Source organism: Pinus tabuliformis, chromosome 4_2, assembly GCF_031772625.1.
Source record: "Pinus tabuliformis cultivar Carrire ecotype Pingquan chromosome 4_2, CPIR1, whole genome shotgun sequence".
Lineage (NCBI taxonomy): Eukaryota > Viridiplantae > Streptophyta > Pinopsida > Pinales > Pinaceae > Pinus > Pinus tabuliformis.
The window spans coordinates 716,200,869-716,227,638 of record NC_142304.1 but is presented as its reverse complement, the minus strand read 5'-3'; the positions used below and the strand labels follow the sequence as shown (position 1 = coordinate 716,227,638).

The window sequence follows — 26,770 nt, the reverse complement described above, 5'->3', positions numbered from 1 at the left end:
CTACAACATTATGGAACTTGATGTGGTCTATGAAGTTAAAATGTCTGATAATGCACACATAGAGATTAGGGTTTCCTCATGGAGAAGTGAAGGTTCAATATGTGCCTAAGCTTGAGTGCTGGTGTATACAACTTATAATGATGATGTCTATTTAATAGTTTTGAATTTGAGTATGGCCTCAGTGGTCACAGCAATTTGGAACAATTTATTTTCTTTAGACCTATGAATTAAAGCGTATTTTTCTTTAAACCTATACAACTTCATTTGTTTTTTCTAACCTTGAGTGTCTTCGAAATGAGGCTTCCTTCCACGTAACAAAACTATTCAGTTGCAAGGAGGTTGTAAAACCTAGAAATGGAAATTACAAATGCACCACTGATGATAGGAATATTAAGGCATGGGATATCGAAAACACGAGTTATGGATGGAACTCATATTTATTATTTATTGAGGGAGTAATACATAAACTGCCAATTATTTATCAAGGGATGGGAATCATAAACAATAGAGATGGAAATCACAAGAAAATGCACCAGCAGCCTGCATGAATTTGTTTTTGTTAATTATCCAAATGCTTAATGCACCTGTTAGTTATCTAAGCATGGGAATCACAAATGCACTAGGTCTTAACTTAATCCAAAATTATCATTCATTAGCTTGAATTAAGTCTCTTGTAACTCCATAATGTTTACCATCATCAAATGGAAAAAATTTCAACAATTAATTGCAAAAAATCTAACGTATGGGTGATGAAACAGAGTGGCCTCAAGGGTTCTAAAGCCTCTAAGACCTTCACTCGCTTTATTTTAATGGATCTGAGCTATTTAAAACAATTTATAATGAATTAAAGTAGTTTGAATTATGTCCCTAACAAGAACATGAGAGTCCCACCCAACTATAAATTCATATTTACTTTGAATGGCATTTTCTCACCTAAATCATTCTCAAGTTTCATTGCCCGGACTTGCTAACATAGCCATCGATTACAGGGATAAAAATAACCATAAAAGAGTCTTGTCAAGCCTTGCGGCGCATCCCTATGGGACTAGCATAAAAGCCCATAAGTAAATTGTGTGGCCATCTAACTGATATCTAAAGCTTACCATTTTCCAAGAGTACAACAACTCGGGACAAACAAAAAAAATTATACACAAATACCTAGCCATTTGACAAGAAAACTACAGGCACTAATACAAGTACATTTGTTCAACCGAGGTCCGCGATTTTAAGCATATTTGACTCTCTTTTATGTGTACTATTCTAGTTAAAAATAATAATTTTTGGTAGGGGTAATTTCATGGCTTTTTTTATTCCTTAAATTTTGCACACTATGCTTTTATCTTTTACTTTGGGTATTTTATGAATGATGTATCAAATTTGTTTTTTAATTGGGATTATATATGAAATTGAAATATCACCACTTTTCATTCATATATAAATTAAAATACACTATAAATAGATTTTACTTAGTTTTTAGAAAATAATATTAATTAATAATATAATATAAACCATAGATTTTTTAATCCATTGATTTTAATTGAGTTTAAATGATTGTTTCTAACATTGGTTATTCTATGATTTTAGTATTTTGTTAAAAATATATCAAACTAATGTTTATATATATATATATATATATAATTTAAATTATAAAATAATTTATATAGAGAAAGAGAAATATATTAAATAATTATATATAAATATGTACAACTTAATCTATAATAAAAATTTATAAAACTAAAATATTATTTTTTATAATATCTATTTAAATTTAAAATATGTAAATATATATAACATATGGCATATATGTACTAATAAACTCATTATACAATTTTTGCAATTTAAAAAATTTTAGTTCTTTCGCTGCACTTTTGGAATAATTATTAATATTTAGTTAGTACGGAATTTAGAAATTTACTAGTACCAAATGAATAAAGGTTTGTTTGTGTTACTGATCGCTATGCTTGTTTTTATCCTTCCAAGTTAGATCAACCTGTTAGGAACCTGGTAATGGTGGGTGTCAATTAATATCTGTTCAAGATTAGTGTGCCAAATTGTAATCAGAGTTTCTGCCAAAGATGTACTGATCAGAAATATATTTATATGATTGATTGTGAATGAACTTGTCAAATATATCATAAACTGCCAAAACAATTTGTTACAGTGCCATCTCGTGATAGCAGAGTGAATACAAGTTGGGTTCGATTACAACCTACACTAAGAGGGGTATGAAGTTTGGTACAGAGCTGATGATGATCATGAGATGAGAGGACCTCCCTTGAGGTATTCAGTCAAGGCCAGCGCAACGAGGCCAATCATGGCAAAACGCCCATTCAACATCTCTGCCCCAGAAGACATTATTTCCTGTGATTTGCTCTCTTTGGACACTCCCTTGAACATGGGTATCAGAGAAGCAAGCGTGAAGAGAACCGCGCTTCCAATAAACAGTGGAACTCCTCCGCTGGCCAGTTGGGCGGCGAGGTCTTTCCCGCTCGCTATCTCCACCCCGACAGCTGAGACGAATCCGAGCATGGCGAGTCTCCCATTTATGGTTTCTGGGGCTGGCCCACTGAAAGCAAACACGTCCTTAAAGTTTGTGCTCACCTGCATTATTATTTATGTCAATTCAGTACAGTGCAGTGCATGTGCATGTTAATGTAAAAATTGGCGCTTGCATAATCGCTTACCGTCTCAGGAGGGGTAGAAGGTGATCGCCTTGACTCCGGCTGTGGATCCACATGACCCAAATTAAGTTATATATAGAATAACATAAAACCTTATAGAATAACATAAAACCTTATAGAATAACATAAAACCTTCTATTCGTGGATACGGAAACAGCGACAGAATTACTAACCCCCCCTGCCATGCATTTTACTCGAAGCTGCCTGCTGGTTGTTGACCTTTCCGCTGGCCTCCGTTGCAGGAGCGATGCTCCATTCATCGCCATTACTGATGCATTTACAGCGGCCATGATCGCAATATAATAATGAACACTATGTATGAGAACGAATCTAATTTATATGGACTTTGAGAAGAATAACTAAAGAAGAATAGCCACTATTGATCTGTTATGAGACTCCAGGGCTGGTTATTGTGTTATATATAAGGATGTGGAGGCCATACGGAAAAATCTACCGTCATTCATTGAACGGTAAACGCTTAGCCAAGTCGAGGTTTCTCTTCCTCGGACTATGTTTCCACGTGGTTGGATAAAAATTGAGACGTAGATCCTCGAACAACCGGCGCACCGCACTTGAAATAGTAGAGGGCATCACCATCACCATAGATTATTCAACCTGTAGTAAGTCTCAACTTCGTGCTAGAATTTAGGAGTTCGTGTAAATCACGTTTTGAACCATTTCTATCCTCGTCTGTCCTTTTTTTATAAAGGGTTATTGTAACAGGTGGGAGTAGGCTTTGAATGTCCATAGGGAGTGGGCATTTTAATTAGTTAATAAAGGTTTAAAAAACATAAGGATTTTCCATAATTAGATTAATTAGTTAGTTTAAAGAATTTTACTTATGGTTTATAAATGCAAATAAATGCAGTTTATTATCCAAATAAATGTAGTTTATTATCCAATTTTTCCCATATTTGAATATTTTTTTAAAATTTGACAAAGTTTATGTAATAATAAGTTTATACATGAACATTATAAATCTTATTTTTTTCTCACTTATTTTGTTGTGTATTATGGAGAAGGGTACCATGGAGGAATTGGCCTAATGAGTGATGTAGGTAGGTTTATTTGGCTTGGAATTAAGATGAAAATTGCAGTATTTACCTTCTTCTAGATGCAAGCTCCTTGTCCAATAGCAATGGACGCAAGTGTGCAATTATTTGGCTAGAGTTGGACTATGTCTATGTTATCCATCTTTGTAGTAATTTTCTAAATAAAGATATTTCATAATTTTAAATAATATTTTCCTGTCTAAAATGCAATAAAATATTCCTAATGGTTAGATCTTGATTTATTCCAACATTTTTTATTATTATCTTAAATCTAGATCTATCATAATATTTTGTTATAAATAATATGGTTTTCTCCTCATTCTTCACCATGACTATTCTCATCGTCCTAGTTATCGCCTTGTGAGATTTGAGCTCCCATCTTTAGTTCAGGTCATCACCGTTTCTTCTTACCCATTACATACACTTTAAGAGACAATGAGTTAAATCGATAGCTGAAGCATAGGGTACAAAGGACTCATCCGAAAGAGGGGGATCTCTAGATCCAAGTCTATACATTCTCTTCACATGTATAAACATTTATGTTTCAATAATAGAATCAAAGTTCTGCTATTTCCATTGGATTCTCAATATATCATTTTATGGTACATGTTCATTTATATTTGGATATTATTTGTTGTAGGGTTTTGATATTTTATTTTTCAGATCTAAAGAGAAATGAAAACCATTCATTTTTGTTGTTAGGGTTATATGTCACGATTAACATAAGTGAAGGATTTTGGTGCAACTTCCAAGAAACTCCATACTAACAAATGACAATTCGAGTAGCTTAAAAATCTAGAACCCTAGTGAATGTTGTTTCGACATTTTTTTAGCAATTTTCAGGATTTTTTATTTCTCTCAATTTTCACTTCTTTTTTTGGAGTTTTACTCTTTGATTGAAGAATATTTGTTCTGTTGGGTTTCCTTGTCTTTTTTGTAGGTCACATGTACCATTCGTGCAAGAGATGACACTATTTGCAATAAATTTATGAAGAAATTCCTTTGGGGATGGAGCACAATTTTTTTGACAAAATATTGCACCCCATAAAGACGTTTTGAGCCGTTTTATGCTTGAGGACACATTAAACATGTCAAAACTTGTGCCCCCTATTTCTACAATTTTTTTTTTATAATTTTGGCAACAGTTATGCACATGTGTCAAGAAGGGTTTCTTCTTGTTCCCTTTCACCCCTAGGCCTAGAGTCTCTTAGTATGTTTTCTCATTTCGAGGAAGGGAAAATCCCCTTAGGGTTTAGAGTACACCTCTACCATTTTGGAGACAATTTGTTCAGTTGAGGAATCTAGTGCGCAGAACATTTAGTCATTGTTTTCCAACATTGTTGCCATCATTTTGTAGTCATTTTTAGGTAATTTTCAGAATGATTTGTTTCCTTTTGAGACATGTGTTGAATTTATTTTTTAGGATTGCCACGAGCATCCTTCTTTTCACAATTTGATTTATGTTATTTTCCAATACTTTCCCTTATGTTTTTTCTTGGATTTTTTTTGCATCATTTTAGCAGATCTAGCCTTAGATCCTAGCCCCTTATGCATTAAATCTTTTGGTATTTTCGTTTCTTTGGGTTTCTTTTATTGTCCTCATTTGTTCTTGTCGTTTCATAGATTTTTGCGTGGGGAATTGCGTGCTTCCGTTTGTTGTTATTTTACTATTCATTTTTACTATTATTTATAGTTTATGCACTTTATTTCTCAGTAGCATTGCCATCATAGAACATGATTTAATAAATACATCCACATACACATTATTCACACACTCACACCCTAATAAAACTAGCGCTTGGTTACAACCACTAAGGAAAGACTTGAAACAGTCCACACTAATTATAACTTAACTCACATAGATTAAGCCTAATTGGGCAATAGAGAAAAACAATCTTGTAATTAGATTTAGGGTCACTGGGATAGGATTCCACAAACACCCATCGATCACTTACATTGAGAAATAGTAATTTGTCCTTGTAGGGAGCTTGAAAAGATCCACAATCTCGAGGTCAAAACCAGAGCGTGCCAAAAAACTGATTTAGAGGGGGTTAGGCTTAGGTCTCAGGGTGTGAAAATCTCCACAACGCTCCCCGACTAGTTGGTCTAGGGCTCTGCATTGCTGACTGACTACCAAGAAGAAAAAAATTATGTTGGAAATGTATTGAGTATTGAGGGGGGATGAATCAGTATTGATGGCCTTTATATCAGTTTTAAAATTGTTACCACAATATCAAATAACCATGCCCATTCACAATATTTCCTTAACTAAATATGAAAGAAACAATAAACTCAAACATAATAACCATGAGAAACATCAACACAAGAATGCACACATAAGAACACAAGTATTCATGTTCAAAACCCTTTCGAGAGAACACCACCCTACTTTTGTTGCACTGCTCAATTATTTTATTAATTTGTTGAACAAATTGTACATGGATTAGCTTACACCCATAAGCTAGAAGAATCAGCCCTCTTCAAATTATGATGGCATCCATCAGACCGGAAAATTGTTTCCTCTCATAGATATATCAAAATATATCTGCTCGAAGCTCCCACGACCAACGATCCTCTCCCAACTACCATTGGACTATCCAACTCCAACTGGATGGAGAAATATCTTCCTTTTACTGAATATGCCAAATCAATGTCTACTCTTAAGCCTCCACACCTTCACTTCCTCCATGCAAACCACATTTCATAAATGTTTTATAATGGGTTCTCAATCAGCTCAACATGAGAAACCCACGAACACCATCATCCTACACATCAAATCTAAATAAGAAAAAAAAAAAAAAATCCCTTAAGAGGGTTATTTCTTATCTTCTAGTCGCAACAATCTCTGTTGTCTAACACACCACAAGCTGCCAATTTTAGGCCACAATCAAAACATAAAATATAAATCTTCTTCTAAACTCTATCTCTAATTTCTACACACAATACATTGATAAAAAAATGCCAAACAATGTGAGTCGTTGCTGCAATATATACTCATTCTCGAGACCCTCAGAATGGAATACTCGAACGTTCTCAAGAAAACCAACCAATTAGTACCTTCCTCTATTTATCACTTTCCTATGTTGAGTAACTTTGTAAATTGTACATGTTATGGATCACTTAACCATTTTTGCACACGCTTAAGATTTGGTTAAGATAGGATTTTTTACTAAATCAACCACTAACACAACTATCCATTTGATATTTTCAACTTTTATCAACTTCTAGAAGACCCGTGAACTTTTCCTACCATATGTTGAAAAATTCTGATCAAGAACATCCGACAACACCAAAATTAGCTTAACAGCGTGAGGAATGTAGAGAAAAACTCCTGAAAAAACTCTGTCACACTTGAAACACAGATTAAATTCGAATAGATCTCCCCAGTCTCTCCCATAGGACTGCCTACCAATGACTGGAGATTTTCAATCATCCCGTGACTCATCATCCATGCAACTGGGGTAGAGGATGAAGGGAAACATCTTTCCTCAACTCATAAATTTCTCAAACTTCTTCCAAAGCTTCGCAAGCCTCTACATGACCTCCAGAAGTCACTGGCGCCTCTACAATACTTCATCAAATCACTTCCACATCACTATAACCATCGTAAGTCAAACAAGGTTGACTTGGATGCCAACCAACAGCAATACTAGAACCCGGACCATCAAAATTCTCCACAAACACTCTACCTTCAATATGCATCCTGTTGGGTTGTTGGGTCCTGACACAGGTTGGGAGTTTAATTAGACAAACAAATCCATGTACTACTGGCCCTTTCAGCAACAGTCCGTGCAGCGCAGACTAAGGTCTCACCCGAAGCAGTATGGGGGGATGTTGGAACCAGGTTTCCGCACCCTTGAGATGTCTGAGGGGTTTGATTTAGTCCAACTGTGAATACCTTCATGCATATTACTTCGTGTAATTCCTGGACCTATATGGCCTTCACAACCTATTATCTTTGCCTTCGCGTAGCCCTAACCAGGGACTGTGGGGCTTTCACACTGCTGGAGCAGTGATCTGCACTATTTCCCCAAGTCACGCCATGGATCTTACTTATCTCCTTATAACAGTTAGTTATCTTCACGTAAATAGATACCTTATATTACATTCACTTACTCAGCATATTCATATAAGTTCGCGGAGTAAATAACCAGTAAACATGCAATTCATACCCAATATACTTTAATGCATAAAACAGGAAAATATACACAAAAATATGGTAAAACTTCTCTTTATTAATGTTTCAAATGGTTACAGACTCAACCTACCCTACGCACTTAGCTGCAGGGGTCTGCGCACTCAACTGCATACTACTAGGCCTATGCGCACTGAGCTGCAGAGCCTTCTCCTACTCTATGACCCAAAGACACAACTCTACACTTCAGATACTTTTCTATCCTTATATTCCATTGTCATCAATCCATTTATACAATCCCATAGTCTGCCGACCATGGCTAGTTCTCTCAATCTGACACTACATTTACAAAAGTAATGGTGGACAACTCTATGACTCTATTACAACATCGCGCCCCACACTCGCAATTTGCTAATTCTTTATAATGGTCTTTAAGCCCTAAAACTTGCCATGTGGGGGATTCCACGCCCAACAGGCCTCTAGAACAAACATCACGACTCACCCTCGAGTCACTTTGTTGGTGCGAAGATCTTTTCGCAGAGACCTCCCAACTCTGCTCATACTGCTGCAAGGTCGGCAGTGCACTGAGCGGCTGCTTGTTGAATCTCATGTACTCGTTGTTCCAAGACTGCGTTGTCAGAACTGCTCCCTTGCATCTGTTCCTATGTCCCCGATAGCTGAGACGAATCCGAGCACGGCGAGTCTCCCATTTATGGTTTCTAGGGCTGGCCCACTGTAAGCAAACACGTCCTTAAAGTTTGTGCTCACCTGCATTATTATTTATGTCAATTCAATTTAGTTCAGTGCAGTGCATGTTAATGTAAAAATTGGCGCTTGCATAAACGGTAAACGCTTAGCCAAGTCGAGGTTTCTCTTCCTCGGACTATGTTTCCACGTGGTTGGATAAACATTGAGACGTAGATCCTCGAACAACCGGCGCACCGCACTTGTATAAATTGGAACGTTTCCAACTAATGAAATAATAGATTTTTAGATTTTTAATAATGAAATAGTAGAGGGCATCACCATCACCATAGATTATTCAACCTGTAGTAAGTCTCAACTTCGTGCTAGAATTTAGGAGTTCGTGTAAATCACGTTTTGAACCATTTCTATCCTCGTCTATCCTTTTTTTTATAAAGGGTTATTGTAACAGGTGGGAGTAGGTTTTGAATGTCCATAGGGAGTGGGCATTTTAATTAGTTAATAAAGGTTTAAAAGACATAAGGATTTTCCATAATTAGATTAATTAGTTAGTTTAAAGAATTTTACTTATGGTTTATAAATGAAAATAAATGCAGTTTACTATCCAGCTTTTCCCACATTTGAATATTTTTTTAAAATTTTACAAAGTTTATGTAATAATAAGTTTATACATGAACATTATAAATCTTATTTCTTTCTCACTTATTTTGTTGTGTATTATGGAGAAGGGTACAATGGAGGAATTGGCCCAATGGGTGATGTATGTAGGTTTATTTGGCTTGGAATTAAGATGAAAATTGCAGTATTTACCTTCTTCTAGATGCAAGCTCCTTGTCCAATAGCAATGGATGCAAGTGTGCAATTATTTGGCTAGAGTTGGACTATGTCTATGTTATCCATCTTTGTAGTAATTTTCTAAATAAAGATATTTGATAATTTTAAATAATATTTGCCTCTCTAAAATGCAATAAAATATTCCTAACTGTTAGATCTTGATTTATTCCAACATTTTTTATTATTATCTTAAATCTAGATCTATCATAATATTTTGTTATAAATAGTATGGTTTTCTCCTCATTCTTCACAATGACTATTCTCATCATCCTGATTATTGCCTTGTGAGATTTGAGCTCCCATCTTTAGTTCAGGCCATCACCGTTTCTTCTTACCCATTACATACACTTTGAGAGACAATGAGCTGAATCAATAGTTGAAGCATAGGGTACAAAGGACCCATCCCAAAGAGGGGGATCTCTAGATCCAAGTCTATACATTCTCTTCACATGTATAAACATTTATTTTTCAATAATAGAATCAAAGTTCTGCTATTTCCATTGGATTCTCAATATATCATTTTATGGTACATGTTCATTTATATTTGTATATTATTTGTTGTAGGGTTTTGATATTTTATTTTTCAGATATAAAGAGAAATGAAAACCATTCCATTTTGTTGTTAGGGTTATATGTCACGATTAACATAAGTGAAGGATTTTGGTGCAACTTCCAACTTCATACTAACAAATGGCAACTCGAGTAGCTTAAAAGTTTAGAACTCTAGTGACTGTTGTTTCGATTTTTTTTTTAGCAATTTTCAGGATTTTTTCTTTCTCTCAATTTTCACTTCTTTTTTTTGGATTTTTACTCTTTGATTGAAGAATATTTGTTCTGTAGAAATTTGAATAATATAACACTTATTCAGAGATATTATCTTGATTATACACTATTTGTGCAATGCATGCATAATACATAACCTCCTCTATCATTGATCATCAATTTGCGGAATTAAAAAAAAACAATCGCATGCGCACATTAAAACATCAATCACACATATCAACACAGTATGTAATGGGGAAAGCATACAGCTGAAAACCCCCAACTATCTGTATATTATAATGATAGAGAACATGTAACAATACATAGTACAATACTCCTCACAAGTACTCAGTACTATCTCCACATGCTACACACAAACTAGCTCAGATCTGAACAAGTTACGGGTTCAAATCTCCTCCACTATTTTTCCTGCCTCTACTGCGCAATCCAAGTTGAGAATAGATCAGATCCAAGTTCGAATTCCGTTGGCTTGCACTGTTCATAACGTGGTTTAGTTTCTTTATTTCTTCAACAATTGTTTTGTCTAATTCCATCTCAATTTTGGACTTATCAAGGTTTGTTCTCAGAGCTAATCTTTGCTTCTAAACTATGGCAGTTATTTCCCAATCAATGATTAATCCATTCAAAACCTCTTCTTCCCTTTTTGCATCATCAAGCTTGAGTTTTAGAGACAAAATTTCCTGTTTATATATTTTTATAATCATTTTCTCCCGTTTCTTGGTCAATTATTGTTTCGAGAGGTTACTCTCATCTTCTAGCTTCTTACAATTATTTTTCTTTTCTTCTAATTGTTGTGCCAGATTGTCTTCACTCTTAATAGCTTCCTCAAACTTTTTACTTTGGTAAACAAACTCTTCATACCTTCTTCATCTCACAACAACTTCTCTTTTATTTTATTTTTCTTCCTTCAGGTCATCTTTAATTCATCAAGGGCGTTGATGAGCTCCCCTTCAAGATCTACTACACTTTCACCTTCTTCTTCTTGAGGTTTGATTCGTTCTTATATTTAGATTTAGATTCTAATGCCATGAGTAAGAATTCATCAACCTCATCTTTTGGAGACTCTTGCCTATTTCCTTCTAATGCAAAACTATCCTCTTTGGAGTAGAGACCATTTTTTCTTGAAAGGATTCTTCATATGATATTCTTGAGCTTTATCTCTGGGCTTCTGATCCTTTTCCTCTCTTGTCTTATCTCAATAAGGAAACTTGGAGGAAAATTTCCCAAACATTCCACATTCAAAGAATTGGAAGGGTAGATTTCCCTTATACTTTCCTAAACCATGTTTTAGCTTTCTAGCAAACTAAGCCAACTCTTGATCAAATTCATAGTTGGAACATTCTTGGTGATATTTGTGTTCCTTATTCTCCATTGAGGGTTTAAATTCTACCTCCTTTTGCTCAAACTTCTCTTTTTCTATTCTCATCTCATAGGAAGTGAGAGTTCCATGTAGCGCCTTCATTAAAAGGGACTTTAAGTTTGATATCTCTTATGTAGATGAGATCTTATAATTGAATCTCATAGGAAGAGATATCAATACATTCTAGAAAACTACTTCATTCATGAGTTCTTCTCCAAATCCTCTAATCATATTTTCTACCTCATTAATCTAAGAAAATATTCTGGTACATTTTCTTCTTTATTCATTCTTAAGCTCTCAAACCTCATTCTAATCGCTTGAAGTTTGGCTTGCTTAACTTTCTCATCTCCTTTATAACTATTCTAGAGCTTGTAGCATACTTCCTTAGTTGACTTACATTGAATTACTTTTACAAGGTCATATTGATTAAGGCCAAAGAGAATTGCACTCTTTCCCTTTTCATTGTTCCCATAAACATTTTTATCATTTTCATTTGTAGGAGGGGTTTCTCGGACAATATAATCAACTAATACAAAACTCCAAACATCTACACCTAGGGACATGCAATAGGGTTCCATACTGACTTTCCAAAATACATAATTTGTACCATCAAGTACTGGTATCTTACTTGAATAAGCATCCTGACTTTCTGGTTTAGCCATGATGCCCTATCAATTTACCTTTTAGTGGTAAAGTTATTCCTAAAGGAACCTGTATCTAATACCAATTTTTGGGATCATGATTTATGTTACACTAGAACTCACAGGTGTTAGTAAACAGACATATTTCTAGAGCTAATAGATCCTCAAGTGATGGTTAAGGACATGTCATGAAACACACAGGCAGCATTGCCAAGTACAGTAAGGGGAACTATAATTTTACCATGATTGTTCACAATTATTTTGCAGTATCATTTATTTCCTAAAAATCCCCTTAAAATCGAAGTGTTTTAGGATGGGGATAATCATGGATATTCAAACCTAGGAGCCCAAAAGGCACCTTTTGAATGCTTCATAAAAAATTGGTCATCTCGAAAGAGTTTCAATGAATTATCAGCATTCTCTATGTGTAGTTCCAATGCTTTATTGTAGACAATAATATCGTCAAAGAAGACTAGCAAAACTTGCATAGAAAGGCTTTGAATTTTTTTTCATGAGGCTCTAGAAGGTTGACGAAGTTTAATAAATATTGAAAGTAAACACAAAAAACTCATATTGACCTTCATATGTTTATTATTGAAAAACTTCTCTCCATGCTTTTCATCTAGAAGATCATTAATAATTAGGAAACTTGCACTAGGTTCCTTCCTTCTTTAATATCAAGACTACTACTCATGAGTAAGGGCTTGTAGTAGGTTGTATGACCTCCACCTTCAATAGTTCTTGAGTGATATTTTTTCTTATATCAATTTGTGCAAAAGGGTGTTAATAAGAACGTACATTTTGTGGTTGAATTCCTAGGATCAAGGGAATGTTATGTTAGTGCTTTCTTTAAGAATGGTTAAACTTAGTCTTTGGTGTTTGAAAGACTTGATGATTTTTTTGAAGGAACAATTGAAAATTTAAGAGTATTTCTTATGTCAAATTATGGATTATCCATAACTTATATGGAATTAAATTGGTAAATAATTCTAGAGTGGCCTTTATTTAATAATTTTTCCATACTATGGGAATTGACTATTTCAAGGGACCTTACCAAAATCCATTGAAGGGTGTATACATGTCCCCCTTTAGAGAAATCTATATAGATTTCTTTCAAATACATTATGAGTGATCCCAATGTGCATAGACACTCTACCCCCAATATTATATCATAGCCACCCATATCAATGGAAAATAAATGGGATTTGAGTTGATAGTCTCTGATATAGAGTTTGACATTTTCACATTTTCCCCCACAGTTCATTATACCTCAATTGGGGATCATGATTTAAAATTTGTGTCCTAGGCATTAAAAACAATGGGTTTATTCTACCACTCTCTTATGAATGAAAATATGAGTACCACCATTATGAATGAGGACTACAACATTATGGAACTTGATGTGGTCTATGAAGTTAAAATGCTTGATAATGCACACATAGAGATTAGGGTTTCCTCATGGAGAAGTGGAGGTTCAATATGTGCCTAAGCTTGAGTGCTGGTGTATACAACTTATAATGATGATGTCTATTTAATAGTTATTAATTTGGGTATGGCCTCAATGGTCACAGCAATTTGGAACAATTTATTTTCTTTAGACCTATGAATTAAAGCATATTTTTCTTTAAACCTATACAACTTCATTTGTTTTTTCTAACCCTGAGTGTCTTTGAAATGAGGCTTCCTTCCACGTAACAAAACTATTCAGTTGCAAGGAGGTTGTAAAACCTAGAAATGGAAATTACAAATGCACCACTAATGATAGGAATATTAAGGCATGGGATATCAAAAACACGAGTTATGGATGGAACTCATATTTATTATTTATTGAGGGAGTAATACATAAACTACCAATTGTTTATCGAGGGATGGGAATCATAAACAATAGAGATGGAAATCACAAGAAAATGCACCAGCAGCCTGCATGAATTTGTTTTTGTTAATTATCCAAATGCTTAATGCACCTGTTAGTTATCTAGGCATGGGAATCACAAATGCACTAGGTATTAACTTAATCCAAAATTATCATTCATTAGCTTGAATTAAGTCTCTTGTAACTCCATAATGTTTACCATCATCAAATGGAAAAAAATTCAACAAGTAATTGCAAAAAATCTAACGTATGGGTGATGATACAGAGTGGCCTCAAGGGTTCTAAAGCCTCTAAGACCTTCACTCGCTTGACTTTAATGGATCTGAGCTATTTACAACAATTTATAATGAATTAAAGTAGTTTGAATTATTTCCTAACAAGAACATGAGAGTCCCGCCCAACTATAAATTCATATTTACTTTGAATGACATTTTCTCACCTGAATCATTCTCAAGTTTCAATGCCCGGACTTGCTAACATAGCCATCGATTACAGGGATAAAAATAACCATAAAAGAGGTTTGTCAAGTCTTGCAGCACATCCCTATGGGACTAACATAAAAGCCCATAACTAAATTGTGTGGCCATCTAACTGATCTATAAAGCTTACCATTTTCCAAGAGTACAACAACTCCTGACAAACAAACAAAAACTATACACAAATGCCTATCCATTTGACAAGAAAACTACAGGCACTAATACAAGTACATTTGTTCAACCGAGGTCCGCAATTTTAAGCATATTTGACTCTCTTTTATGTGTACTATTCTAGTTAAAAATAATAATTTTTGGTAGGGGTAATTTAATGGCTTTTTTTATTCCTTAAATTTTGCACACTATGCTTTTATCTTTTAATTTCGGTATTTTATGAATGATGTATCAAATTTGTTTTTTAATTCGGATTATATATGAAATTAAAATATCACCACTTTTCATTCATATATAAATTAAAATACACTATAAATAGATTTTATTTACTTTTTAGAAAATAATATTAATTAATAATATAATATAAACCATAGATTTTTTAATCCATTCATTTTAATTGAGTTTAAATGATTATTTCTAACATTGATTATTCTATGATTTTAGTATTTTGTTGAAAAGATATCAAACTAATGTTTATATCTATATATATACTTAATTTAAATTATAGAAATAATTTATATATATATAGAAAAATATATTAAATAATTATATATAAATATGTAGAACTTAATGTATAATAAAAATTTATAAAACTAAAATATTATTTTTTATGATATCTATTTAAATTTAAATATGTAAATACATATAACATATGGCATATGTGTACTAATAAATTCCTTATACAATTTTTGCAATTTAAAAAATTTTAGTTCTTTCGCTGCACTTTTGGAATAATTATTAATATTTAGTTAGTACGGAATTTGGAAATTTACGAGTACCAAATGAATAAAAGTTTGTTTGTGTTACTGATCGCTATGCTTGTTTTTATCCTTCCAAGTAAGATCAACCTGTTAGGAACCTGGTAATGGTTGGTGTCAATTAATATCTGTTCAAGATTAGTGTGCCAAATTGTAATCAGAGTTTCTGCCAAAGATGTACTGATCAGAAATATATTTATATGATTGATTGTGAATGAACTTGTCAAATATATCATAAACTGCCAAAACAATTTGTTACAGTGCCATCTCGTGATAGCAGAGTGAATACAAGTTGAGGGATATGAAGTTTGGTACAGAGCTGATGATGATCATGAGATGAGAGGACCTCCCTTGAGGTATTCAGTCAAGGCCAGCGCAACGAGGCCAATCATGGCAAAACGCCCATTCAACATCTCTGCCCCAGAAGACATTATTTCCTGTGATTTGCTCTCTTTGGACACTCCCTTGAACATGGGTATCACAGAAGCAAGCGTGAAGAGAACCGCGCTTCCAATAAACAGTGGAACTCCTCCGCTGGCCAGTTGGGCGGCGAGGTCTTTCCCGCTCGCTATCTCCACCCCGACAGCTGAGACGAATCCGAGCATGGCGAGTCTCCCATTTATGGTTTCTGGGGCTGGCCCACTGAAAGCAAACACGTCCTTAAAGTTTGTGCTCACCTGCATTATTATTTATGTCAATTCAATTCAGTACAGTGCAGTGCAGTGCAGTGCATGTTAATGTAAAAATTGGCGCTTGCATAGGGGAGGGACGCCATTACCTGTGCGCCCTCCCCTCCACCTGGCGGACGGGCACGTTGCAGGCACGTGGCCTCGTACGACACCACGCCAACTCAATCCGCCACCTGTTGCCGAACGTGTCAAGGGTTTAGGGTTTATTAAACGAGCATGGAGGGGCTCATTTCCACCTTTACCGCGCGATGTATGCTCCGACTGTGGGTTTTCTGTTCGGGTCTGGTGGTTGTTCGAAGCCCTCCGCCGATGATGGCGCGGGAGGGCTCCATTACCTGTGCATGAGGTCCGCCATTGTTGAGCTCCTGTCCGCCCATTGCTGTTCAGCCAGGACCGCCGGTGGTTTAGGGTGGTCCGCCATTGTTGAGCTCATGTCCGCCAATCGCTGTTCAGCCAGGACCGTCGGTGGTTTAGGGTGGTCCGCCATTGTTGAGCTCATGTCCGCCAATTGCTGTTCAGCCAGGACCGTCGGTGGTTTAATTCGTGCTATTTGCTGTTTGGGGAGGAGCCAGTACCAATTTACAGGTAACTGCAAATTTCGGTGGTATTTGACTGGTTTTTTGGGTTTTTTTCTTCTGCATTTGCTCATTTGTTAATTTTTTCCAATTGTTGCAGGTGTGGCAGGTCCGGCGAGCACTGGAGAAGGTCCGCCGAATGTGTGGCGAGCTCTGGACTGATGGCTTCTATCCGGTAGGATTTTTATCCTACCAGCCATTTTCTGAAGTGTTTTTCAACGCCTCTCACCGTGTGTTTCTCAACACCTCACCTCGCTTATTGGAAGTTTTGTTGTAGCTTTTCGGTGTTAAGGTCTTGTGCTTTTTTCGGTGTTAAGGTCTTGTGCTTTTTTCTGATATAATGGTAGCCCTCTGGTTTTGTTGAATGTATAATTTATTAGCTGCTTTGTTGAAGGGTTTAGGGTTTTGGATTCTAATGGCAGCTTGGTTTTTCTGATATAATGGTAGCCCTCTGGTTTTGTTGAATGTATAATTTATTAGCTGCTTTGTTGAAGGGTTTAGGGTTTTGGATTCTAATGGCAGCTTGGTTTTGGTTGCCATCTCCAAAGCTTGCAGCTAGTGTGAGACTCGGAACATACGGAAATGATGTTGTAGCTTTTCGGTGTTAAGGTCTTGTGCTTTTTTCTGATATAATGGTTTTCTGATATAATGGTAGCCCTCTGGTTTTGTTGAAGGTATAATTTATTGGCTGCTTTGTTGAAGGGTTTAGGGTTTTGGATTCTCATGTGTATATTTCTTAATAGGAATTGTAAATGCTCTTCCGAGGCCAAGATATGCTATTTTTACTACACCTCTTCGCGTATCCACCAGGAGATTGTGAGGCTTCAGGTCCCTGCCATATTATAGGCTGCCTTTCAATATTGGAGCATGAACAGAGAATGTTTCAACTGCCTTTCGAGCTTCTGTACCATTCCATATAATTTAGGCATACTTCATGAATTGTAAGACTCCTAAGCCGGTGGTGTTCTAAGTTGTTTGCTTGTAGGAAGTTTGTCAGACTGTCTTAAGGTGGCTAAGCTGTTTCTAGGGTTCTACTGCGTCTAGTCTTGTTCTGAGGGTTTGAAGGGAGTTATACAGATAAGATGGTATGCGGATTCCTTCCTAAGCAGGTATTGGAATTGAACCACTAGTTCTTTGATATCATGATTTGAACAAGGTTACTGCTACTAATTTGAATACATCTTATATGTGTTAACACTATCATACCTAAGCTTTGAACAGTGTTAATTGAGTACCCCACTAGTTCTGTCCAATAATGATTGTTGTTGTATTTTATTCTTATCGCTAGTTCTGTCCAATAAAGATTGTTGTGGTATTTTGTTTATATCGCTAGATGGAAAGTATCTCCAACAACAAGTAGCTCTAACATTGTTTCTCTTACATTTACTCTACTAGGAGTTGAATAGGGATAAAGTCTACAGAAATATCAAAGACTTTGGAGGAGTTGCCCAAGGCCATAACGCAATACAAGAATTGAATTGATGTTTATATGGAACCATAAAGTAATAAATAGTGGGTAAAGTTACACTATCATTACATGGATCTTCTTGAAGCGTGGTTGAGCTTACGAGTAGTCTAACTTATGACTACTAGATTGTTTCACTTTCTTATATTCTTTTTTCACAATATTTTGGGACCTTAACGCATGCTCTAGGATGTTTTCTTTTTGTTTTTCCACCTTATGTTTTCTATGAGATGTAAGGTTGTTTGCTTGTAGGAAGTTTGTCAGACTGTCTTAAGGTGGCTAAGCTGTTTCTAGGGTTCTACTGCATCTAGTCTTGTTCTGAGGGTTTGAAGGGAGTTATACAGATAAGAAGGTATGCGGATTCCTTCCTAAGCAGGTATTGTAAGGATTCAAGGTCTAGTGTTTCATTCCAAAGATCTAGCTTCCTCAGTCCTTCTAAGCTAATGTCTCAGACCATCTTCAGATTGTCTCTGTCCTTCTTCGGAATGTTGGTTTGCTTCTTGAAGGATACTAGAGCCTATGGTGTAAGCAGCTTACGTATTATTCATATATTATGATAGCTTGTTTCTCTGTATTGGTTACTAGTAATCACAATGCATAACCTTATGGACAGTGTTCACATAATCTACATGCCTTAATTACGATAAGCTCTTGTTCCTGTATTAGTATAGCTTGATTACAGTGATATCATAACTCTTACATATTACTGATATAAGCTCAATGTAAGGATATGGAATATGAAGCGTATAGTCTAATCACTTACACGGGATCAATTGATGTACCATATATAATTGACTAAGCTTAAACTCCATATTAGTAGAAGCTGTAATACATTTATACCTATAACTATTTCACACATATGGCTCTGATTCCCATTGAATTGATTACAATGAGTACTCTTATTCAAGCATTGTGTTAGCTTCTCACTTCCATGGGACTAATCTGATGAATACCGATATAGTGCTTGCAGTAGTTTGGGTTAGGTTCCTAAAGACTATCTCCCATGTTTGCCTATGCCATTCAATTTTGTCTATCACATGCATTTTGTTCGTTTCCTTGGAAAAATACTTAGCTCAATTATTTTAGAACTATATATGACTACATATTTGATTATATTAAAATCAGATTTGTTGGATTTATTTACTTATTTATGGTTGAGAATTTATTTGCAGCTCTGTGTCTTATTATCTCAGTGTTTCAGGTTTTCTTCAACAAATTTAAATAATAATTACTTCAAAAATGAAGAAAATGACTTCAAAGAGTCCAGTAGTTCCAATTGTAACTCTTTATGATCTTTGTGGAGTAAATATGTTGTGTAGGCTTTAAGTTTAGTTCAGTTTTGGTTTTGAGCTATTGTTGTGTATTGACTTCTTTCTGTATTCAATAGAAGATGGATGTGTTTGAGAGTTGGGATATTTTATAGAAGTATGTGCTTGTAGGTAAGCTTACTTAGATCTAGGTTATTCTTTCAAAGTTGAAAAACTGCTTACAGTGGCCTGCTTTCTATGATACTTGTTGACTGCAATGAATAATTAGATCTAAAGCATATTGCTACGGTGACTGCATAAATACCATAAGACAATAATAATAAGCCCAAGACCACTGCACATTGACCATAAGAGACTAATAAAGTCATATGTTTTTCTGTTGGTGACTTTCCAAGTGTTTATCTAAGGTCTGGTATATGTTTTCTGATATCTGAAATATGCTTTTCGAGATCTGGTGTACTTGTTTTAGTAAGAAGAAATCAATTTGCTAAGGTTTAATATCCATAAGAAATCACTTATCAGTGTTGGGAGCATCATTTTGAAGCTAATGGTGAAGTATTAAGTGATTTATTTTGTGAAATATAGTTCATCTTTGCAGTGGAAAAAGATGCCCCAAGACATAATATGAATTGACATAACAATTTCAAAAGGGAAATAAGTATCTAAGTTATCATTGTAGTGTCTTTTGTGGACTGATATCATTTGTGCTTAACTCGCAAATAAAACTACTTTACAACCAACCAAGCTGTTGTTGGCTTTTCAATGTAGTGAATGCATAGCACCATAATGTTGTTAGTGTTTCAAAGCAATAAAACAACCTAGGTTGTAAGCCAGAATGTTTTTGTGACAAGAAAAAGACACAATCCATCCAAAATCCACATCATAATGTGGTTACAAACAAAAACATATGACACCCCTATTCTTTATGGCCCTGAGAATCTTGAGTGCCAAAACTCCCCGAGTTACCTTCTTGAGCCAAGTAGGTTGGCCTACCTGTCAAGGGTTGATTAGGAAATGGTTGATTGCTGCCATATGATTGACTCCAATTTGCAGCTTCCAACCATGGAGGTATTGAGTACCCATACCTCACATTTGCACTACTGGTCCCTGCATTAAGTGGAGGTGTGTAATGAGCATACATAGAATTGGCACCAACTCTGGTAGGAATAAGGCAAGTGGGTAAACCCTCAGTAGTATAGTGAGGCACTTGAATGTTTATGAGATCTTGGAATAATGGTGTATTATCTGCAATGGAGTCCAATGAGTTTGAAATAATTCTGGTTTCATTAGCTATTCTTGTATCATTGTCAACCATATTGATCATCCCTTGTTCCTTTTCAAGCATTTGTTGTGCCTTTCGTTTTTCCTTTTCCTGTCTTGCCATTTGCTTTTGTTGGTCCTTAATTTGCCTTGCTTTATCTCTTTCAATCTTTTCATCTGCTCGATGTTGTGCGGCAACAATCCTTGCTGCCTTCTTCTCCTTGACTAGATCCTTCTTTTTCTGTTTTAATTCTTGCATTTCAAATTTCTTTTTTTCAGACTCAACTAACAGGGTTATATAGTCCTCTGAGGTGAGTAACTGTGAGCTTCGGCCCAGACGAAGACTACCTGGTGCACCTTGCTTTTTTTTCATTGATACTCTCTGTACTGGTAGCTTTAGGAATTGTCCAAGTGTCTTCTCCACCCCTCCCACCTGCATGTCATTGCTTGGTACTTCCCTTCCAGTTTCTGTTGGAACTGATTGAACTATATCATTATCTTCATTTGATGCCTCATTATGTCCTTCATCTTCTTCCATTGATATATTGTCCACAAAAAAATGAACAATTTCACTGTTCAATTCTGCTGGTTGTGAGGGCATGTTCATGCTTTCTTCATTGGTTGCTGAGACACTATGTGCATTCATATTGATCATTGCTTCTGCTAGCCATGAAGGTGGGGTTACTTGGCTTGGCAATGTCAATTGGTCATTGTCAACTGCATGTTCAGCAATAACATTAACAATATCAACAACAGGAATTTCATGTTCTTGAGTTGGTGGAACAATCTCCATGTTACTGCGAATTTGTTCATTGTTATATTGTGTTTCACATACAGTTTCATCATCTTCAGCATATAAGTGTCCTTGAGACAAGGAAATCATATTACCAGCTGCAACAACATCATCTTGGTCATCTACTTCTTGCACTTCAACACCTGTTTGGGCATTCCCTTCTTCCTGACCATCCACATGAAACGCTTGGCTACAACCAGTATCATGCATGAGAGCATCATAGTTCAGTGGCCAGATTCCTGTCCTCCTAAAGCCAGCCTTGATATTTGATGGTGTCAAAGCCCTTTTAAAAGCTTTACTTGCAAGCTCTGCTAGCTCAAACCTTTTCACCTCAACCCCTGGATTCTTTGCCATCCATGCAGCACGCTCCGACCTGAAATAGTTCTTGAAAGGGCCAAACACACTAACATCAAGGGGTTGCAGTCTATGAGTGGTATGAGCTGGCAATGTCAATAGGTCGATGCCTAAATTGTTTGCTTCCTCAATTGTTTGTACAGCCATGTGGCTCCCATGGCCATCTAATATCAAAAGGTGTCTGTTATTAGGCGAGACGCCACCTGGTACCGATGCAGCAAAGTGAAAAAGCCAACTTAGAAACAGTTCTTTAGTCATCCATGCATGGGGATGTGCAGCCATGCATGCACCTGGTTCGCAGTTCTGTATATAGTTTTTCAGTTGATTTTTACCTTTGAATAGATAAAATCCTGGGATTGAAGTACCAATTGCATTAACACAACATAAAATAGTTATCCACTCCCTGCTCTTGGGCAAAATCTTTGGCACATTTCGGCTCCCTCTCTTGGCAATTACCCGCATGCCACAATTCCTCCCTGCCTGTAAACCTGTTTCATCACAGTTCCATATATGGTCTGCTCCATAAGAATGTTTATCATAAGCACTAGAAAGTGTGTCATAGAATTTTTGCACAACTGCAGGGCGCAAATTTAATGCTCTGTCTCTGTCAAGGCCCTCAGCAGTACGCAATACAAGTTCTGGATGCCTTTTTTTAAACCCAAACCACCATGATTTACCAGGAAACCCATCTTTGAATGGGTTTGGCCTCCCTTGACAGATTTGAGCAACTGTTGATTTGAGTTGTATCAACTCTAGCCCATGTCCCAGTTGGGCCATCTCTTTACACCACTCAACCACCTCGGCCTCCTCATCCTCAGTCATAACTGTAAGAGGCCCTCTACGTTTTGTATGAGTCAGTCCATTTATCCAATAATGTATTGATGAGGGAGGAATACCATGTTTTTTTGCAGATGCCCGAACTGAGTATCCATTAAACTCTATGTCGTCAATTGCAACTAACATTTGTTCTTTTGTCCATCCTCTTATAGCACTGATTTTTTTAGTTGAGCTTGCCCCTTGGACTGTTGTTGATGGTGGTTCTGTGGCTGATGGTGTGTTAACATCAGCAGCTGTCACATGGTCATCTTCAACAATGTTCCCTGGTGCATTGCTGGCATCGACATCAGCTGGCCTGTCATCATCGGACGATGTACATCGCAGCTGCGCACCCCTTGTCACTCTCCTGCCACTTCTCCTTGTACGAGCAGAGTAACTTCCTTTTGCCATAGATGCAACAACCTATAAAATTATTGCATGCATTTAGACATTAGAATATATGTTAAATTATGCTTTATTACTTCTGCAAAAATTATCCCTATGAAGCTGATGATCGAATAATTCCTGTAAGCTAACCTTCAATTCCTGTAAGGTAAGCAACAAATAAGGTCAACAAATAAGGTCAAAACAAGATTTTTACGATGGAGGTAAACTTGTGCTTTTATTTACATTATTGGGACATGTCTTCCTCTGCTTCGCATATCTGGTTACAAAAACTTAGAAATGCTTCCCACTTGACTGATATGGAATTTGTGAGTTTGATTTTAGTTTTTCATGTAATGTCTAAATGAGTCTTTTTCTCTATCTTTACATAATTTCAAAAGAGTTGAAATTATTGCTTCAGTGCTTCCTATAAGGTAAGCAACAAATAAGGTCAACAAATAAGGTCAAAACAAGATTTTTACGATGGAGGTAAACTTGTGCTTTTATTTACATTATTGGGACATGTCTTCCTCTGCTTCGCATATCTGGTTACAAAAACTTAGAAATGCTTCCCACTTGACTGATATGGAATTTGTGAGTTTGATTTTAGTTTTTCATGTAATGTCTAAATGAGTCTTTTTCTCTATCTTTACATAATTTCAAAAGAGTTGAAATTATTGCTTCAGTGCTTAGTATTTTATTGGTGTTTACCATGCTTACTGGAAATTTGAATCGTTGAAATTATTGCTTCAGTGCTTAGTATTTTATTGGTGTTTACCATGCTTACTGGAAATTTGGATTCAGTGCCCTGTTTTGATTGTTTCCTTTACAGTTACTCTGTCTCTTCTTTCAATTAATTTGTCCTTAGGCTTTTTGAAACAAATGGCTTGCATCTCCTCATATTACTTCACCGATAGTTCACTAAAATCCTATTTAGTTTGTTCCATGTGCTTGTTGCATGAGCAAAAATAAGCGCGACCTTTGTAAAATGTGACTGAACTTAAAATTCGGCTGAGAGGTCTCACTTTTCATTATATTTTGATATATTTGTGAAATTTTCTCTCGTAATCATGTAAGTTCACGGGTTTCTTCAGTATCTGTTTTTCCTGGTATACCACTTAAGCGCGACCATTGTAAAATGTAACTGAACTTAAACTAGTATTTCTGAAATTGGCACCTTTAAAGTTTTGAGTTTTGCAGCTATGGCTTAATAGCGAGCTGGATTACTAATGTAGCCCAAGTATTTTTAAACTTAAAAACACCTGTTTTATTAAGCAGACTTAAAAATAACCCACAGTCGGAGCATACATCGCGCGGTAAAGGCGGAAATGAGCCCCTCCATGGTCGTTAAATAAACACTAAACCCTTGACACGTTCCTTAACAGGTGGCGGATTGAGTTGGCGTGGTGTCGTACGAGGCCACGTGCCTGCAACGTGCTTGTCCGCCAGGTGGAGGGGAGGGCGCACAGGTAATGGCGTCCCTCCCCTAGCCCAAGTATTTTTAAACTTAAAAACACCTGTTTTATTAAGCAGACTTAAAATCTAATAGCATCTTGTCCTCTTATTTGATTTGCTGTCTTTCTGAGCAATATGTTTGATAGCTTACTGCACTAATTTGTTTGTAATCCTAGAAAAAATGATCTATAAACTCTGTATAAAAAAGGTTAATTGTAACTGTATAGGTTAACTGTCACCACCCTATGGACAGAACTGTAATGTAAGAAATCTGATAAATGAATGGACAGAACTGTAATGTAAGAAATCTGATAAATGAAAACAATGAAAACAGAACTGTAATGTAAGAAAAATCTGATAAATGAAAACAGAACTGTAAGAAGATATAACTAACTTGAATATATTGGCCACTGTTTTGTGATGTTGTCTTCAAGTTTGCTGAATAGTTTGAAAGCATAAGATGCAACTTCAACAGTGGGTGGATTTGTTTTATAGTTTTGGGGACTTGATTTTAATTGGTGGACATGGATGCACATGGATTGCAATGGCTTCATTTTGAATGTGTGGTATGGATTTAATTTGCTGTGATCTAATGGTTGGGAATTGTTTATTTGTTGATCCATGTGCTTTGATTTGTTTTAATGAGAAATACAATGAGTTGGGTGTCATTTATTGCAGTTATTGGGTCTGGGTGTCATTTATTGAACAAAGTGGATTTAATTGTTATTGGGTTGGGTGTCATTTATTGAACAAATTGGATTTAATTGTTATTGGGTTGGGTGTCATTTATTGAACATAGGGTGCTTAGTTGTTGAACAACACAGCAGTTATGGCTGACATACATTCCTTTTGTTATGTGCAGGTAGGCATATTTATTTGGGATGCAAAGTTGGAGTTCTCATGAGTGGGGGTTGAAGTGACTGCTGTTTTGTACTTCTGGAATAGACTAGTTTGGAAGCCTTTATGGCTCTAGCTGTTTTCTACTTGGGTCAATATGTTTTGCAATATTAAGTAGTAAAATACTATTTATGGACAGTTGTGGGCCCAGTCAATGTATGGGTGATTTTTGGACATAATTTAAAACTTATTTATACATAATGTTATTTATTTCTGTTTAAAATTTGGTTTCACAAGTCTTAATCACTGGTGGTTTGGTGGGACCAGTATTATATCAACTACTGGTCCCTGCACAAGAATAGGAATCCCTCCCCTAATCGCTTACCGTCTCAGGAGGGGTAGAAGGTGATCGCCTTGACTCCGGCTGTGGATCCACATGACCCAAATTAAGTTATATATAGAATAACATAAAACCTTATAGAATAACATAAAACCTTCTATTCGTGGATACGGAAACAGCGACAGAATTACTAACCCCCCCTGCCATGCATTTTACTCGAAGCTGCCTGCTGGTTGTTGACCTTTCTGCTGGCCTCCGTTGCAGGAGCGATGCTCCATTCATCGCCATTACTGATGCATTTACAGCGGCCATGATCGCAATATAATAATGAACACTATGTATGAGAACGAATCTAATTTATATGGACTTTGAGAACAAGAAGATAACAAACATATGAAATAACTAAAGAAGAATAGCCACTGTTGATCTGTTATGAGACTCCAGGGCTGGTTATTGTGTTATATATAAGGATGTGGAGGCCATACGGAAAAATCTACCGTCATTCATTGAACGGTAAACGCTTAGCCAAGTCGAGGTTTCTCTTCCTCGGATATGTTTCCAGGTGGTTGGATAAAAATTGAGACGTAGATCCTCGAACAACCGGCGCACCGCACTTGAACTAGTAGAGGGCATCACCATCACCATAGATTATTCAACCTGTAGTAAGTCTCAACTTCGTGCTAGAATTTAGGAGTTCGTGTAAATCACGTTTTGAACCATTTCTATCCTCGTCTGTCCTTTTTTTCGTGTAAATCACGTTTTGAACTATTTCTATCCTCGTTTGTCCTTTTTTTAATAAAGGGTTATTGTAACGGCAACGCCTAACCAGTCATCTATAGAGTATTTAATGCCGAAATATATACACCACCTATCTATAGAGTATTTAATGCCAAAATATATACACACAACTTAACGCGATAACACGGGAGCGGGCAATTTCGGCATTAAATAATATTTGGGCGCTCCCCTGTTATCGGGCTAAGTTGCGTGCATATATTTCGGCATTAAATACTCTATAGATGGCTGGTTAGGCGTTGCCTTATTGTAACAGGTGGGAGTAGGTTT

General features: G+C 36.1%; 2 protein-coding genes and 1 pseudogene across 2 annotated transcripts; all 3 read right to left on the bottom strand.

Moving 5' to 3' along the window:
- Positions 1-2,083: 2,083 nt before the first annotated feature.
- LOC149171542 (early light-induced protein 1, chloroplastic-like) lies at positions 2,084-3,056 on the bottom strand. Its single transcript, XM_089427492.1, has 3 exons — positions 2,855-3,056; positions 2,685-2,723; positions 2,084-2,601 (listed from the first exon to the last, which is right to left on the bottom strand). The coding sequence occupies exons 1-3, from the start codon at positions 2,969-2,971 to the stop codon at positions 2,254-2,256; spliced, it is 504 nt and encodes a 167-aa protein (XP_089283618.1). The 5' UTR covers positions 2,972-3,056; the 3' UTR covers positions 2,084-2,253.
- Positions 3,057-8,504: 5,448 nt separating this feature from the next.
- LOC149171540 (early light-induced protein 2, chloroplastic-like) lies at positions 8,505-26,122 on the bottom strand. Its single transcript, XM_089426016.1, has 3 exons — positions 25,901-26,122; positions 25,751-25,789; positions 8,505-8,636 (listed from the first exon to the last, which is right to left on the bottom strand). Exons 1-3 carry the CDS (start codon positions 26,015-26,017, stop codon positions 8,505-8,507), a joined length of 288 nt encoding a protein of 95 aa, XP_089282142.1. The 5' UTR covers positions 26,018-26,122.
- Positions 15,780-16,645, bottom strand: LOC149171541 (early light-induced protein 1, chloroplastic pseudogene; annotated as a pseudogene).
- Positions 26,123-26,770: the final 648 nt, after the last annotated feature.

Bases quoted from the DNA above. Each gene is read 5' to 3' on its own strand.
- LOC149171542 (XM_089427492.1), bottom strand. From the start codon at position 2,971: ATGGCCGCTGTAAATGCATCAGTAATGGCGATGAATGGAGCATCGCTC. The intron at 2,724-2,854 runs GTTAGTAATTCT...GTGGATCCACAG, and splicing joins TAAAATGCATGGCAGGGGGG to CCGGAGTCAAGGCGATCACC. The intron at 2,602-2,684 runs GTAAGCGATTAT...ATAATAATGCAG, and splicing joins CTTCTACCCCTCCTGAGACG to GTGAGCACAAACTTTAAGGA.
- LOC149171540 (XM_089426016.1), bottom strand. From the start codon at position 26,017: ATGGCCGCTGTAAATGCATCAGTAATGGCGATGAATGGAGCATCGCTC. The intron at 25,790-25,900 runs GTTAGTAATTCT...GTGGATCCACAG, and splicing joins TAAAATGCATGGCAGGGGGG to CCGGAGTCAAGGCGATCACC. The intron at 8,637-25,750 runs GTAAGCGATTAG...ATAATAATGCAG, and splicing joins CTTCTACCCCTCCTGAGACG to GTGAGCACAAACTTTAAGGA.